General features: G+C 43.0%; 1 protein-coding gene and 1 long non-coding RNA gene across 7 annotated transcripts in view; one reads left to right on the forward strand and one right to left on the reverse strand.

Annotated features, from left to right (window-relative positions):
- NEK11 (NIMA related kinase 11) overlaps window positions 1-18019 on the forward strand; it is a 79949-nt gene extending 61930 nt beyond the window's left edge. For 5 of the 6 annotated variants that reach the window (XM_053410643.1, XM_053410642.1, XM_053410641.1 and 2 more), the window contains exons 14-16: window positions 1931-1991; window positions 11124-11220; window positions 16748-18019. In XM_053410643.1, coding sequence (XP_053266618.1) covers window positions 1931-1991; window positions 11124-11220; window positions 16748-16949 — 360 coding nt within the window. In that variant the 3' untranslated portion in view covers window positions 16950-18019. The remainder of the gene's footprint in view (window positions 1-1930; window positions 1992-11123; window positions 11221-16747) is intronic. The other variant, XM_053410646.1, reaches the window with a different exon arrangement.
- LOC128398258 (uncharacterized) lies at window positions 947-10318 on the reverse strand. Its single transcript, XR_008327079.1, has 3 exons — window positions 10244-10318; window positions 2440-2503; window positions 947-1173 (listed from the first exon to the last, which is right to left on the reverse strand). It is a non-coding gene; the product is annotated as an uncharacterized LOC128398258 (long non-coding RNA).
- Window positions 18020-18403: the final 384 nt, after the last annotated feature.

Consider the following 18403-nt stretch of genomic DNA (forward strand, 5'->3'; position numbering starts at 1 on the left):
GGTTTAAGAACAGCTTAGTTTATGAACAACTTGGATTCAAGAACACTGCAAACCTGGAAGTAGGTGTTTTGGTTTGTGAACTTTGCCTTGGAAGCACAACATGTTTCGCTTCCTGTTGAGTGTGTTCCATTTGTAAATTGAGTCCCCTGCTGCTATGGGAAAGCATGTCTTGGTTTAAAAATGCTTTGGTTTAAGAACGGACTTCCGGAACGGATTAAGTTCGTAAACCAAGGTACCACTGTTTTGAAAACTCTCCGATGTCGGCTGCAACATACATATGGTTCCTCACTTTTATTACTGCAACTTGTATCCCCTCCCCCTTCCTAATCCACACTTTTCCTTTGATTTCCAAGTAGAATGTAAAGGTATTATATAATCACAAGTGGCAGTTAATTGTGTTTTGAACAGGATTGGCTGCGATTCAGTATTTCCAAAGGCATCCAATATAAAATAGAATTTTGAACAATACAGAGTTAAATACGGGACTGGCAGTCAGACTGGGGCAGAGTGACATTTTGTCAAGCCTTCACGGTTCACATTTTGTCATGTCTTTGTGGTTCACATTTCTGTGACAAGAAAAATTAGGGGAGAAATGGATGTGGTTTTATTGACACCTCTGCCAGAATTTGATTCTACTGTTTGCGCCTGATAGTTTTCCACCCAGTGCACACACATAAATTTCTCTGTCATTAATGGATGAAGCAACTATACAATCAGGCGAGAGCTATACAACCCTGGCACATTCGCATCTAGCACCTTATCAATAAAACAAGACAGTCTCATCACCTTTCCCTTATGTCAGCGTATTTGATCTTTTCCTTCTTCTAAATCTCCATTCTTCACCATCAAACAAACCCTTGTTTTCAGCTTTGTAAATTGAAAACACTGCAGCCTGAGTCAAAAATGATCACCAGTGATGAGACAGGCTAGATGCTACTGGGGGGGGGGGTATTAAAGTTTTCTCTCCATACAATCACAATTTAGAAGTGGCTGCTTACCCAGAATTGGGTGAAAGGGTGGTGAAATAAAAGTCTCTGGTCTTCCCTGAAATCGCTTACCTTTCATTCCCTTCAGCTTCTGGTTCATCCTTTGGAGGCTGAATCTGTTCAAATCTGTCTCTGTGATGGTGGCCCCTGGCCCTCACAGTATGTTAAGCACTGGTTTCTCCTTGAACTGAATAGACAATGTTAATAGCAGCAGGGCAGAGCAAGGCTTATGGGTGAACATAGAAATAATATTGGTGCAGAAAGACCATATTAACTACCTAGAGCAGCCAAACAATGCTTATCTAACCCCTGAGCAGAATGAATATCCGCTGTGCATATCTAGGAGGCATAGTTCTTCTGTACCAATGGTAAAAAGGTAAAGGGACCCCTGACCATTAGGTCCAGTCGTGGCCGACTCTGGGGTTGCGGCGCTCATCTTGCTTTATTAGCCGAGGGAGCCGGCGTACAGCTTCCGGGTCATGTGGCCAGCATGACTAAGCCGCTTCTGGCGAACCAGAGCAGCGCACAGAAACGCCGTTTACCTTCCCGCCGGAGCGGTACCTATTTATCTACTTGCACTTTGACGTGCTTTCAAACTGCTAGGTTGGCAGGAGCAGGGACTGAGCAATGGGAGCTCACCCCGTCACGGGGATTCGAACCGCCGACCTTCTGATCGGCAAGTTCTAGGCTCTGTGGTTTAACCCACAGCGCCACCTGCGTCCCCTGTACCAATGGACTGGGACTCAAAACAAATTTGTTGGCATAGACCATATTCTCCTTCTCTCTTGCAGGACTGGCAAAAGATTTAAAACAGTGGTGTACAGTGATTTCTAATGATTGTAACATTTGCCTCTTAGCATTTCTCTCTCTCTCTCTCTAACTAATACTGCTCATATGGTGATGTTTCCAAGCCCAAGGTCTCTTTGTTTTCCTTCTGGCTACAGGACAGTGATGTTGAAGCAATGGTCAGGTACATGGAGAACATCTTAAACACCAGCTGTCTAGGTAAGATGATGTGTCCTCAATTTAGGAACAGTTTGATAACAATACTGAACATTGAATTGATTTTTCTTTCTCTCCACGACACTCAGAAGACCCATAAAAACAAATGGTGCTTCTTCTGTCAACCTTTACAGACCACACATAAGTGTCTTTCCTTTGAAAGAAAAGCTCATTTCCAATAACTTCAGCTCCAAAACTAGCATTGGAATATTTTTGAGTCTGCAAGCTTAACAGAAAGAATACTGATCATAAGGAATATTTGATTTCAGACTAGTATTATTATGAATTTCATTTATTTATTTATTTATTTATTTATTTATTTATTTATTTGCTTTTCTATATTTAGTATGTGGTGCACAACAACAAAGTTAAAAATGTGACATTAGAAACAATTAAAAAAAGAATAATTAGATTCATGGGTAGGAAAAACTTGATTAAAATAAAATTTTACCATTTATCTTTCATCACATTAAGGTCATACTCAATTGATTCCAATGGATATTAGCATATGTTGCCTTGAAGGAAAAAAACATTAAAGTCAATTCATTTGGAATTAATTTGGGATTGGATACGATCCATCACACTCTTTTAATATATCACATTTCCCCACAGACAAGTTTGTAACAAGTGTAGATTTAAATGTGCATGACTTAACTCCTAAACTCCTGCCTATGTTGTTTAGCTGTGTGTTTAGTCACTGTATATTTTTACTTAATATTTATATTATTTTACTGTATACATATTACTTAATGTATTTACTTAATAAATTGACTGCAGTCCATGAAAACTTATGCCATAATAATTGTGTTAATTTTTTAACTCAAGATTAGCAAAACTCGTTGTTGCTTTTGCTGCAAGAAACTGGCATAGCTATCCCTCTGCATGGTTCAGTTCCTCTAGATATGCTGGCAATTGCCTGTATTCCATTAGGGATCATTGCTGTGATGTCGATGGCCTTATTAACACATGCTCCATTTTATCCTCATAGATAGGTTTATGGAGTATGAACCAAGGCCAGATAAGTGCTCCTTTTATACTGAGTAGAACCTACTTCTACATGCAATGATGAAACAAAGCTATAGGAAACCTGTGGCATCAGATGATCAGCAGTAGGTTCCAAAGGAGCATGTAAACAAACCAACGTGCTTGTTGGTTCTGTCCCCAGTCTCCACTTGTGTATGCAAAGCTGTGAACACAGCCTTCACTTATACAACTTGTATGCACAGAGGCTTTGTTCAGAACTTTGGTTGAATGTATAAAGGTTGGAGATGGAGCCAACATGGACATTAATCCCACTCTTCCATGCCAATGCAGTCATATCCCTAGATAGGATGCCTAAATTAGCTACAAAAAGCTATTTCCTCACTGAAAGTACATGAGTAGGGTTGCCGTATTTTGAAAAGTAAAAATCAGGACCCCCCCAAAAGCTGTTGAGCTCTTCCTTTTTTTACAAAAAACCACAATTTTTCAATTGACTTGCCTAAGATCCAGGACAAATCGCCACCTTTCAGAAATTCTCCCCGGACGTCATGAGGCCACCAACTTGCAGAAGCACCTCAGGCCTGGGGCTGATCCATGCATAGATGTGACTTCTGGGAAACAGAAACATGCCACATTTGGTTCTATGATGCAAGAGAAATGGAATATACATGTAATGGCAGGAGGAAATCATGAGTCTAGTTTAGCAGTCTTGGACCTTGAGTGGGCTTTTCTAGCTCCAACATGCTATCCACCCAGTGCTATTTTTCTAGAAAAAGAGGTGCTGGAACCATGAATGCCTGCCTTGTTCTCTTATAACAGCAATGGCACCCACCTGAGAGGTGCTGGAACTCAGTTCCAGATGAGAAAAAGCCCTAATACTTCCTCAGATGGTACTTAAGTTTCTTCTTGTTGTTTAGTTGTGTCCGACTCTTTGTGACACATGGACCAGAGCACGCCAGGCACTTCTGTCTTCCACTGCCTCCTGCAATTTGGTCAAACTCATGTTAGTAGCTTCGAAAACACTGTCCAACCATCTCGTCCTCTGTCATCCCCTTCTCCTTGTGCCCTTGATCTTTCCCAACATCAGGGTCTTTTCCATGGAGTATTCTCTTCTCACGAGGTGGCCAAAGTATTGGAGCCTCAGCTTCAGGATCTGTCCTTCCAGTGAGCACTCAGGGCTGATTTCCTTAAGGATGGATAGGTTTGATCTTCTTACAGTCCATGGGACTCTCAAGAGTCTCCTCCAGCACCATAATTCAAAAGCATCAATTCTTCGGTGATCAGCCTTCTTTACGGTCTAACTCTCACTTCCATACATCACTACTGGGAATACCTTTAACTATAAGGGCCTTTGTTGGCAAGGTGATGTCTCTGCTTTTTAAGATGCTGTCTAGGTTTGTCATCGCTTTTCTCACAAGAAGCAGGTGTCTTTTAATTTCATTACTACTGTCACCATCTGCAGTGATCATGGAGCCCAAGAAAGTAAAATCTCTCACTACCTCCATTTCTTCCCCTTCTATTTGCCAGGAGGCCATGATCTTACTTAAGTTTCTAAGCGAACTCAAATCCACTTCTGCCCAGGCTTAGAAGTAGAGTTAAACCGAGCATGTTCTTTTCTGATCCAGCTGATGTGTACACATTTGCATTGCACATTTGGAGGGCGGAATTTTGTGTGTGCAATTGGGAGTTTTGTAAATGCAAAGGCTCCATAGCTATCAGGAATAGGAAGTAGGCAAGAGGGAGATATTAAACAAATAGATAAATTGAGTGAGAAGCCACCTTGGAAATTAAGGGGTATATAAATCAATACTTTAATAATTAAGTATGCTGGTTTAATTTCCTTTTTATTTTATGGAAATCCCAATTTCTTTTATTTTCATTTGGTTTTGGAGGGGTTTTTTGGATAATGAAAAAGAAATGTGTCCATTTCCAATTTGCCACTAATTTGCATTCAATCCCATGGGAGTTAAAGCATTCAGATACAAAATGAAAAAGTTGCAAAAGGTGCTTGTAGCCATTTAACACCAACTGAGTATATTGTCCACTTCATTATATAACTTAATTAAATAAGAGATTACAGCCTTAGGCCTGCAATGTAGACACTGCATCATCAGGAGCCAAGAAAAGATGTGATACCAACAGAAGAAACTGGAGAGGTTTTTTGGTAGCCATGTGTTAAATATTTGTGCCAGTGTATCTCCCTGAACACTGGATCATAGTCTAGTTAGAACAGGAGTAGCTGTTGTCGTGTCCAGGAGTGACTCAATACATTTTGGCACCTGAAGCAAACCACAAAATGGCATCCCTCTCCCTGCCAGGGAAGAAGGGCTGGGTGAAGAAAGATCTACATCAGGCACTGCTGCCCCTGAAGATCCTGCTGCCTGAGGCAGTTCCTTCACCTTGCCCTATGGGTGGACCGGCTCTGGTGGTGTGATCCAGATGTTGTTGACCAACAGTCTGGGGTTACTGGAGTATACTCAACATCTGGAGCGCATCACATTATTTAGCCGTGGGCTGGAGTGTCAGACTAGGACAAGAGAGAGTCAGATTCAAATTCTTGCTTAGCCATGAAGCTCTCTGGGTGACTGGGCCAGTCACTCTCTCACAGCCTGATCTACCACACAGGGTTGTTCGGAGGAAAAAATGGAGGGGAAGGAAGAGCTCATTGGAGGATAAGCAGGATATAAATAAACAATACCAATGTAGCATCCAGGGATATCTTGTTTTCTGTTAACTGAACAATGTGTTTGTGACATAGTGGGGAGTGCTAAGACCAATCAATGCTCCTTCCTAGAGATCTGTATCCTTCCTCTAAAATACCTTAAAGCATTTTCATTACGATCTTTCTACATAGTTAAAAAGCCTATCTTGCTTTAGATGTCATATTATTGGTCAGACAGCATCTCTCTCTCAAAATACCATTTCCAGAACTTCTGGACTTTTGTACGTAAAAGTTAAAGCATTCTACTTGCCAGTGAGAATCACAGCCTCCGATTAAAGCGCAAACATAGTCCTTTTTTGGCTACAAATTTTTGATATGCCAGCAACCTGTACACATGGTGAGCCATCACGCATATTAAATATGTAGTTATTTTCTGACACAACAGTTTGTGACATTGGACTGGTGTTTAAGTTTACCATGCCACGTGCTAAACTTTGATTTTCTAGTGTTAAACCCCCATCCTTGCCCTCCCGCACTTCATTTATGATTTAGCCGTGTATTAGCTGATAAGAACAGCCTTCAAACAAAAGGAACATTGCATTTGGTGTGTGGGAGGCTTAAATGGTGTGCTTGCGCTGTTTTGTGTCATGTGCGTAAAGCAGTTGGTGGAATTTAAAAAGATCAATGTTCAGTTCATTAACATTAATGAATGCTAATGTTCATTAAACATTTATGGATTGCAAGTTGCAAAACGATGCAATGTAGCTATAATGAATGGCCCAATGTGACTGTTTTTGTATCTTCTACAGTGCTCAAGTTATGTAACAATGGGATGTAATGCTTTGTGTAGAAGCTTATCTCGTCCCCACTAATATTACTATACAAACGTTTTCAAAAGTGATCTTGCAAGCAGAGTGCAGAGGCAATGCACAATGAAGGTGATCCATTTTATAGTCACATAATGTCTCCATGAGAGTATAAATTTACATGAATTGGAAAGAGTTTTGCAGTATTAAGCAAGAACTATTTTTGGCCTTCATTTTGCTGATGAAACATCTCGAGCTGATCAAAAACGTTTTGTTGTCCCCAGCATTCTTTGAGAACAAATCTGTGCTACCCAAAGTGTACTTCTGAAGAAGTGTTGCTGTTGAATCAGCTTTTGAATCTATGCAGGAAAGAGCTCACAGATTTAGCTGCCAGCAGTTACTATAAAAGCAGTATTAACACACCAGCAATACAGCAGCCTCACGTGGTTGGAAGGTTGTAGTGCTTGGGTCGATGTCCGGGGCTAGGTTCAGTGTCTAGGGCAGGGGTGTCAAACTCAAATTCATCAGGGGCCGCATCAGCAGTTTGGTCACCCTCAAAGGGCCGGTTGTATCTGTAGGACTATGTAAAGGACATGTAAAGTGGAGGTTTCCTGTGTAGAACGGCCGGCACCACTAGAGGGCAGACGTTCTCTGGCTTGTAGGCTACTTACAATCCTAAGTGGGGCGGAAATGTGGGAATTTTCCAGAGTTACCCAGAGGAGGATGAAGGTGATGTGAAAAAGGCAGATGATGTTGAGGCAGAAGAGGAAACTGAGGATGATGATGATGATGATGATGATCAGAGTTCGGATTCCAGTTCAGTGGGCGGCGCTGCTGCTGGTGTCGGCGACAGTGATGACACAGCAGACTACAAGAGCGCAAAGGCCTCAGTCAGACCATCTGATGCGTCTGACAATGAACTGGAAGAACCACTGTTCACCATTGGTCATTTTTCTCCTAAGAAGGAGGAGATGAGTCCAGAACACTTGCGTCTAGTACGCAGGTCTGAAAGGGCGACGAAGGGCAAACCTCCAAAGAGATTTGCTGATGAGTTTGCTAAGACAGCAACTGCTGTTCTTAGTAGCTCAGCGAAGGTGTGGGAACCTTCAAGCTTCAAAGAGGTCCAGGAGTTAACCTCTAAAGATGCTGAGCCTTGGCTTAATGCCATGAAGGCTGAAGTTGATTCCTTGAACAGGAACCAAACTTGGGAGCTGGTACCGGTAGTCCCAGGGATGAGACTGGTTGGCAGCAAATGGGTCTTCAAGGCCAAGACAGACCAGAATGGCAAGGTTGTCAGACACAAAGCCAGATTGGTTGCCAGAGGTTTTTCACAGGTACCAGGACAGGATTACCACGAGACCTACTCACCCACCGTCAAATATGAGAGCATTCGGCTGATGCTCAAGATAGCGTCAGAGGAGAAACTGCATGTTTCCCATCATGACATTAATACAGCTTTTTTGTACGGGATTTTGGGGGAGGAGCTGTACATGCTTCCACCTGATGGAATGCAGATACAGAAGGGAATGGTCTGTAAACTGCGGAAATCCTTATATGGTCTCAAGCAGAGTGCCAGGTGTTGGAACACAAAACTTACTGAGACATTGCTTTCTCTAGGTTTTCACCAGGGCAAAGCTGATCCGTGTGTGTTTGTCAAGGAGGAGGGGCAAAACAAACTGTATTGTTTATGTTTTGTTGATGATCTTCTGATGTTTTGGAAGAATCAGGCTTTCTACCAAAGCACCCTAGCTCAGCTGAAGGAGCACTTTGACATGAAGGATCTTGGTGAGGTATCCAACTATCTTTCTCTGCAGGTGGAGAGAGACCAAGCAGGTAATTTTCTGGTACACCAAACACAGAAAATTGCTGATGTATTAACCAGGTTGAATTTGGTTAATGCAAACCCAGCAGACACACCGATGGTGACAGGTTACCAGGTAGACAGTACTGCTGAAGCGTTTTCTGACACAACGCTATACAGATGCATTCTAGGCAAGTTGAATTTCATTGCTAGATGTTCAAGACCTGACATAGCTGTAAGCACTAACCTGCTTAGCAGACATGCTAACAATCCTACTGTTCAGGATTGGAAAGCTCTGAAGCGCATAGCCCGCTATTTGAAAGGGACTATGCACTACAGGCTGAGGTTCACCAGTCAGAAGACTGGAGGTCTTGAAATATTTGCAGATGCTAGTTTTGGAAGTGACACCACGGATGGTACACGCACTTCTGGAGTATGCCCTCGGCTCTTGTGTTTGACACCCGTGGTCTAGGGGATATTCTTCTTTTATTGAGTTCTGGCTCATGCCTCCACCCAGGAAACCTGGGTCTCCAGTTTGGATGTCTAAACAGCAGTCATTCAACAACACACACTCCTAGGATGTATTTTCCAGCAAAAAGGCTGCAACAGCAACTGGGGTGCATTGCAATAAGGAATTCCAACCAGCAGAAAACAGCAGTGAAGCTCCTCCAGCTCCAAGCCAATAGGAAGCACTAAGCCAAGCCCAAGATACTTGGGTAGCCCTATGCTTCCCCTCCTAGGTATGTTTTCATCAAATAGTGATTCAGAAAGTAAAGGTAAAGGGACCCCTGACCATTAGGTCCAGTTGTGGCCGACTCTGGGGTTGCAGCGCTCATCTCGCTTTATTGGCTGAAGGAGCCGGCATACAGCTTCCGGGTCATGTGGCCGGCATGACTAAGCCACTTCCGGCAAACCAGAGCAGCGCACGGAAACGCCGTTTACCTTCCCGCTGGAGCGGTACCTATTTATCTACTTGCACTTTGACGTGCTTTCGAACTGCTAGGTTGGCAGGAGCAGGAACCGAGCAACAGGAGCTCACCCCATCGCGGGGATTCGAACAGCGACCTTCTGATCGGCAAGTCCTAGGCTCTGTGGTTTAACCCACAGCGCCACCCGCGTCCCTGATTGAGAAAGTAAAGCCTAGCAATTCCATGTTTTGAGCGTTCAGTAGGAGAGTGTTAAAGGTAAAGGGACCCCTGACCATTAGGTCCAGCCGCGGACGACTCTGGGGTCCGCTTCTGGCGAAACCAGAGCAGCACACGGAAACGCCATTTACCTTCCCGCCAGACCTATTTATCTACTTGCACTTTGACGTGCTTTCGAACTGCTAGGTGGGCAGGAGCAGGGACCGAGCAATGGCAGCTCACCCAATTGTGGGGATTTGAAGTTCAAACTTCCCTCCCCTTCATCAACAAAAAAAAATTGATTCCAGTCTCTCCCTGTTGTCCAGAGGTCACTTCTACTTAAGGGCAAACCAGCATCCAGCAGCACTCTTGCCAAGGCTATAGCTAACTGTCAAGATGGCAAAAGTGGCCCAGGCACCCTTCTGTTTGTTAATATATTCCAACAGTTACAGCAAAACATGTGCAACTCTATCCAACATGCAAAAGGGTGTGGCATGGTAGACTCAGGTGCTATGTTTTCTCTGCACTTTCTGCTTCCGCTATGTGGTGGAGTGTATTCTTTTCTTACAGCTTGACAAAGCCTTCCTGCATAGAGGGGAGATGGGAATAGAAAGGCGAGCACATGTGTGACAGTCTCTATTTCTGATGTATATGCTTTATAAAATAATGCTACAATATGACAAGGGGGGGACAGGGGTTAAGGAAGAGCTGCAGAAACTAATCAGGTTCTATGAACAGAGCGCAACCCAAATCCCCACGGTGCTTGTAGAAATCCGTTCCAAGACTTCACACGCAACCCATTTCTGCAAAGCTTCGTAACAATGAATGAGCTGGTTTCTAACTTTATAAACTGAGCTTAATTATTTGTGCAAGATACATACGTTACTGGAGAGGGCAATAATGCTGCAATCAGGAACAGGTTTTCTTGACCCAATAGCCAGCACGAAGGCAAAAACCTAATAAAAAAAATGGGTTATTTAGTCCAACTTTCCAGAAAAGCTGAGAAGGATGCATTTAATAACATCTCATGTTAAAGGAATCTGAAGTATTATAGGAGTAAAAATACATTGCTAGAATAAGAGTGTGCAGACTACGCAGATCACAGCGACACATCCTGCAAATATATATTCTTTATATTTTGCCATTAAGTTAAGACATCATGTCCATGGTGGACTAAAACAACAACAACATGTAGCTTAAGGTTGGTTTTGATCCGTATTTGGACTGTTAAACATACACACATATGTCTTTAAAGGTAGTCTGTGAGATAGATAGAATAAGTTTTAACCTTTTAACTGGTCAAAGGTATTTGTTTACTTATAGCATAGCTGCTTTTCCCACACTCCTCATGCACACTTCACCAATCTTTGTAGTTTCTAGAAAAATCCTCTGACTGCCACTTCTCCAGCTGTGCTTTCAAGATTTTATGAAATTTGAAAAACTGAAAAACAAAATAATAAAAACCCAAATTTGCTTCTTTGTGCAGTTTCTCCTACTGTTATAGGAGTTCCCCCCACAAAAACATCTTTTACAAGACATGGTGTAGATCTGGCATGTGCTATCATACTGAAACCGTCACTGTCCCTGCTGAGCCAGGTTGCCTTAATGTCTACTTAATAAGCTAATTCGTCTTTAATCAAGGCAGCGCTTCCCTGTGACAAAGGTGAATTGCTAGCCTTTTCTTGATTGTCCTTGAATAGTGCTATGGATCCGTAGTGATGCAAGGTGAATGAGGTTGTCCATCTCTGCATTGATCTGTAGGAACTGGGACTGTCACCAGAGCGACTCCGCTGGGACCCGAACGATCAGGAGTGCTGAGCGGCACCACGGCTGCAACCAAGCTGAGGAGCATGCGAGAGTAAGTTGCCTTCTTAGAGATGCTAGTTTTTGCATGCATATAAAAAAACAACAACTTTGATTCCAGAATATTAAGATTACAACCACATCTTTTCCAGCAGCAGTTACGTATTATTTCAGGATGTTTTCTCTCTTATTGTCTGTCATTTCTTTTGAAGTGAGACATCATCTTGTCGGTCTCTGCCTGTCTCTAAACTGGTAATTTTATCCTTTTGTGTTATTATCTCGGTGCAAATCTGATCAATCAGCTTTACATAGCCATGTCCAAAACACTGCTTTTAAGGTTGCCTGCTCTCTTTGACTGCGTGCAATCCTCCTCCTTTCGTATATAATTTTTATTTAATTTTCTGTTTTGCAATTTAAAACACTCATTTTACATCCTTAAAATATCAATGACTTCCCTTCTTCTCTTTCCATGGTTCATTTAAATATTACAAATCCCTCCATATTTTACAAACCTATACCATTCAGTATTCCATTATTGCATCCATCAAAACTTATTTACACTGTTGAATTTATCTTAACGCTGTCAGTGTTTTCAGCTGTACACAATTTCCCCCCATATATTCAATAAACGTTTTCCAATCTTCTCTAAACGTATGTTCTTCTTATTCTCTTATTCTATGTTATGTCTGCAAGTTGTTCATATTCTGTCAACCTAAGCTATCGTTCTTTAGTTGGGACCTTGCTCGTTTTCCATTTTTTGGCTAACAAAACATGGCCCACAGTAGTAGCATACATAAATAACCTTTTTTGACACATGGGAATTTCAGTCTGAATTATCCCCAACAGAAAGGACTCCGGGTTTTGGGGGGGAAAGTGCTTTTAAACATTTTTTTTCAATTCATTATGGATCATTTCCCAAAACTCTCTTACCCCTTTACAAGTCCACCACATATGAAAAAACATTCCCTCCATCTCTTTGCATCTCCAGCACTTATCTGATTCAGTCTTATATAGCTTAGCAAGGCTACTTGGAGTTAAATACCAGCTGCGTGCAATCCTATACACGTCTATTCAGAAGTATGCTCCATTGAGTTCAATTAACTTTCCCCCCAAGTAAGTGGGAATAGGACCAGGGCTTTCCCCCCCAGCCAGAACTCACCAAATCTGGTTCCATAACCTCTCAGGTGGGCACCATTGCTATTAAAAGAGAACAAGGTGAGTTTTCTAGAAAAGCGTTTTCTCTTTTTCTAGAAAAGGGCACTGAATAGGATTGCAGCTAGGCAGAGCGATCCTGTTGGGGAGAAGCAGAGTGATGGATCTCTTGCAGAAGCAGAGTGCTATGGAGGTCAATCCTAAGCTACCAGTGTCCCATCCCAAGCTTCCTGCTTGCTACTGCTGTTGAGAGTAGTTTTTGCCCACAGCTGGAGCATTTGCCACAGCAGAGCCTCTCCACCAACGGGACTGCTCTCGGCCAAGCAGCTACACGGATCCTAATCACTCTCCCCCAGCCGTCAACATCATGGGGAGAGTAGAATTGTGTTCAACATCTCTCTCTCTAAATCTGTGAGCCACATTTAAAAGCCTTTCAGAACCATTGGCATAAGGCTGCTCCACTTCCCTGTGGGGCGGTGTTACGGACAGGCCACACTCTCTCCCTGTGCACAGCAGGGGCATGGCAGTGCCCCCGCGTCATAGGGGAGTCCCGGCCGCATCACGCCCCCCAGCTGACCAATCCAGTTGGCCGGGGCGTGGCTTACCGTACCTAAGCAGCCACGCCACCGGGGGATTTCCCTCTTGGTTCCTGCTTCCCCTACTGGTGGTTGATATACAGGTATACAGTGGTACCTCAGGTTACATACGCTTCAGGTTACAGACTCCGCTAACCCAGAAATAATACCTTGGGTGAAGAACTTTGCTTCAGGATGAGAACAGAAATCGTGCTCAGGCGGCGCGGCAGCAGCAGGAGGCCCCATTAGCTAAAGCGGTGCTTCAGGTTAAGAACAGTTTCAGGTTAAGAACGGACCTCCGGAATGAATTAAGTACGTAACCAGAGGTACCACTGTAGTCGGTTCAATTCCAATGCCTAAGCCAATACCACTCACATTCTGTAACCAATAAAGTTGTGGCCTTAATTAGCACATTAACTTAAAATACTGGTGTTCATGTGTTTTATTAACAAATGGAGGAGGGCTCGGAGCCTTGACACACAATAGCCATTGGGAGGCAACATGAGCTGAGTCCTCTAAACTGCTGTTGGCAGCCTCCTGGCTGATTAATGGGAGCTGAACTTTATTCTTGGGACTTATCTGTGGCTTCGTGATTTGGGCCCTTATGTGTGCCTGACTGCAGAATAACAAAACGTGCATAATCGGCTTAGGCATTTATACCATTCTCTTTCAGTGATGGAATCAAAGGGAGGAAAATGACTCTAAATACATGGCGTCTCGTGTTCTTTTTACAAAGAAACCTAAGAATACATGCAATAAGCTCAGAGTTTAATAGCAGTGAGCTTTATAGTGCAGTTTAAATATTCAAGAACATGTAGATGGGTACAATGGAAAAGCTTTCATGGACCAAAATGTAAGTAAATTAAAATTTTGCAGCACAGCAGTGACTGCTTCTCATTCAGCCCCCAGTGTCTTCCACTCAGCAGCGCACCAGGATCAGGCACAAGGCATCATCATTACCTGCTGAGTCTAAGTAAAATTGTCTTTCAGAAGCTGCAAAAGAAAGGCATTTTGTGATATTTTTGTTCTTCCACCATGAATGGCCATGTTTCTTATTGCTTGAGATCCAGAAGGATTATGTATATAAGACCCTTAGGCCAATGGCGTTGGCATCAAATGCCCATGTCTCTTAAAAATTCAGAAAGAAAGGTCATGTTGAAGTAATTGATTGAGCACGGCATGATCTTTAAGATTAGCTGACAGCTAGCTAAGAAAAAGTCTACCTTTCCGTAGCAAAGCGGTACATAGTCCATGTGAGTGCTTAGAATAATGTTGAGACTTTCTAAATAGCTTCAATGTGCTCCTGTTGAGCTCAAAGGTTGTTTTACTATTGATTTCAGTGAGAACCCCCCCTAACTAGTTCTTGGGCATAAAATCTTTCCAATAACCACATTGAAATAAATCACTTTTGTGTATGTTCTCTTTCTATCAGCAAATTTCATTGTGTAACTTATGTCTGTTTGCCCTCTTCGGGCAGCTGGCTTTGTGGGCAGGCATGGTGTCTTCCCTGCAAACTGGCCTATTGCCGGCCAGATCATAATCCTACCACAAAATTGGCCAATGGCAGCAGGAATCCAGGGGGCGTTACCTGGGCGCGGTGCCAACTGACCAGTAGTGGTGCTTGAATGCCCAGAGGGGGGCTAGGGCCATACCACTCCTCCAACAGGGACCACTTGAGGGCTGCCCTGATTTGACGTAGGTCATAGGACGTCCCCCCACCCTACTGCTGCTGGCTTCACCCTTAGAAATCCCTTACCTCAATGCCTATGGCCAAACCTTTCACATCTGTAACCAATAAAGTTGTGGCCTTATTTGATTCCAAAACTCAATACAGTGGTACCTCTGGTTGCGAACGGGATCCGTTCCAGAGGCCTGTTCGCAACATGAAAAGAACGCAACCCGAAAAGAACGCAACAAGCGGGGTTGGGTAGAATAGAGATCTGCCATCAGGAACTAGGGGGGGTGTCAAATCAACCTTACTCCATGGCTGAAGTGGGAATCTCAGCAGAACAATCCACAGTTTATTTCAACACACTAATTCATGTTTGCTCTGATGGCACAGAAAAACGGTCATCATTGCTGTCTATCAAACATATAAGCGTCTTTTCAACCTCAGGCTATTATTCTGGTGTTCTGCATTATTATTCCACTGTAATATGTAATTGATTTGACAGCAAATCTTTTTATCCTTGGTAGAAAATTATACTTCTAAACATATATTTTTCAGGAATGGGGTTTGGAGTGTGTGTGTAAGCTTCAGAAGAAGGAGCAGTCTTCTTTGCCTTCCCTTTGTTCTGTTCTTAAAAATTAACTAGGCATTTATGTTGCAGATCAGAAAAGAGGAAATGGCTTATACACACTATATACCAAGGGTGCCTCACCTTTGGGGGGCTGTGGGGCACACAATCCACGATCAGCCGGTGGAGGGGTGGTACTATTGTTATTATTAATAATAAAGTTTATATACCACCCTTCCTCAGAGGATCAACCGCACTGGCAGCTTCTCATAGCACTTGCCTGCGCTGAGAGGACCAAAGTTGTGCCATGAGGCTGGAAGTGCCGCCATCTTTGTCCACATTGCCTCTGGTTCTCAACATAGTGTTGTTGCAGGGTAATGTTATCAATGCCCACAAATATTTTGGGAGAAGTAGCATGGCAGTGGCTCCAGCCACGTGACACAATTTTCCTCAGAACCTGGCCCCGATTTTTAAAAAGTTAAATTACAGTACAACCTCTACTTACGATAATAATCTGTTCTGGAGGCCCATCCGATGGGTGAAACCGGACGCTAGTAGAGGCGCCGTTGTGCTCATGCACATTCGGCAGCAGCGCACTTGTGCGCATGCGCAGATGGCAGAAGCCACTTCCGCGCACGCGCAAATTGCGGCAAACCCGGTGTTTACTTCCAAGTTTGCCATGGCCGCAACTTGCAACGTCTGTGAGAAGAGACGGATGTAAGTCGAGGTTCCACTGTAATGGGGCTTATGTAAGCATGGTGGAACCCACTATGGTTCTTGGGCCTTCTTGCCTGAGGGTGCCAAGTACTGGTACTAGATTTGGTCACTGAAGTGTTATCTTTTTGCTTTCTGTACACTGAATTGAGGTGGGGGTCTCGCTCTCTTTGGCTAAAACCCTCTGTCCTATTAGGACAGCACAAGTATAATTTTCATTAATGAAGCATGCATATACAGTAGTACCTTGGCTTTCGAAATTAATCCATTCCTGAAGTCCGTTCTTAAACCAAATCCGTTTTTAAACTGAGGCGCGCTTTCCCTAATGAGGCCTCCCACTGCCAGTGCCCTTCCACCGTTCAGTTTCCGTTTGTAGACTCAGGTAAGGTTCACTACTTCCGATTTTGCAGAGTTCGTAAACTGTATCGTTTGTAAGCAGGACTGTTCTTAAACTGAGATACCATTGTATTAGATTTTAAAAGAGAGGAGCTTCTATTTTCAGAAGACAAATGCCATTTCCACTTTGTGGTGAACTACAGTCCTCCTCTGTTTTGGTAAGCGTCTAAAGGATGATTTATGAAGCATGGCTGTGCAATCTACTTACTCCATGAAAATTGTTCAGTGCCTTTTTATATAATCCAGAGGCTGTAAATATGCATGTAGAAGCTGGTGTTGTGATAAAAGTATCTTACTGAATCAGATGTCAATATTTTCTCCATATATGTTGTGTGTGTGTTGTGATGCATGCATTAGTATTCCACACACACACACACACCCACACCATTTTGTTAAAGTGCTATAGAAAGTTGCCAGATACAATATCTGTCCAATTATGGTAAATGATGGACATCTATATGTTATTTATAATCCAGCTCACTTGCTGGCGTTCATTTTCTGTTGACAGGTCAGCCATTCAGAAACTGGGAACAGAAACCTTTGAAAAGGTTTATGAATTCCTGCAACGAGCAAGAAGGCAGAATGCAAGTGAAAATGAAATCAGAGAATACCTGGAAAAAATGGTGTCTCGGGCAAGTGACTGTTTTGAAGTAGACCAGCTCCTCTATTTTGAAGACCAGCTGAAGGCTTCTGAAGATACCTCCGTGTGACATTGAAGAATGGTTTTACTTGAATCATCAGAAATTAATAAACGGGGCACTGTTCAGATGGAAGCAGGCATCATGCCATAGGGTGAGGGCAATGAGTAGCATGGAGACACTGACAGGAATTAATGTATTCCATTTTGCTATCTTCTTATTTGAGACAAATAGTACTCTTACCGTCTCCAGGTGAAATCAGGAGATCTTTGATTGATTCCTACAGCAGTATTGACACTTAGAGCTCAATAATCATTGCCTCAAAAATTGCTGGATTATGGTTGCTGATCGCATGCGTACATATTTGAGTACTCCATTGGAAGAAACTGAGGTGTTCAAAACCTGCATTTCAGCCACGTTTCAAAATAATTTGCAAGGAAATGCATGAGATGTGAGGTGCAGGGATAATATGGGATGAAGGGAAAAGAAAACACTTCACTTTGATTTACTTCCACGGTGCAAAGAAGGAACTTTGTAAGAAATTTTTAAAATCAATGTCAGGGCTGAATCAGATGGTCTCCAGCAAACATTTTCAGTGTGACAAAGGTGGGAAAGGTTTCTATAATCTCCCAAGAAGTTTGCCTCTTTTTGCACCAGTTTTCTGCTGTTTGCTCCTTCAGTCGACTTTGTCTGTTTCAAAATTAGATCCTCTTCCTTACAATCAGTTGGTACTGCAAAGGGAATATAATGAAGTATGGCTGACACAGCCTGATGCCAGCTTCTTCTGCCTACATACCAGATGTTGGGAAGAGGGATGGTTAAGGTTGCCTGAATGTGTGCCAGGGCCGCATTGCCATCTTCTCCCCGCAACACCTCCATGACAAAACAAACCCTACAAAAGATGTAAAGGAAAAAAGGGGGCGGGGTTAAAATATTTGCAGAACACGCATTGCAGGTGTGCTTTTGCCCTACTAAATGAATTGCTTTGTAAAATATTAACCTGTAAATATCATGCTTTTTTCTGTTCATACCAGTGATCTGTGACTATGTTTTATCTAAAAGTCCTAACGCCAGCCTTTCTCTTCCCATTTTGCAAACGGCACCCTTGCAAATTAAATAAATAAAAATAAAATGCCATGTTGTTTCTGCTTATGCCGCAGCTGTTTCCATCTGGTCTCTTGAGATTCCCCACTTTATTTGAAAGCACAGAAATCAGGAGGACCATTTCACCCAATTCCTCTGGGCAAGAAGAAATTTTCTAACAATTTCTCTGGGGCTCAGCATTAACAGTGATAGTAGCACAGCTCCCATACCCCCCCCCAAATGGTGTGTGTGTGTGTGTGCTGCAACTACAAAGGTCAGCAGCAACAACAACTGCACTGGCAGCCTGCCCACCACACTGCCTTCTTGACGGTGCCCCCACACCTAGTGCCTTCCCTGAGCATTGGAAGGAAATGATTGCTGCCACCCAAAAAACCGTGAATAACGAAGGAAACTCTGCAAAGTAATAGATTTTGGCTCGGCTC

Source organism: Podarcis raffonei, chromosome 12 (genome assembly GCF_027172205.1).
Source record: "Podarcis raffonei isolate rPodRaf1 chromosome 12, rPodRaf1.pri, whole genome shotgun sequence".
Taxonomy (NCBI): Eukaryota; Metazoa; Chordata; class Lepidosauria; order Squamata; family Lacertidae; genus Podarcis; species Podarcis raffonei.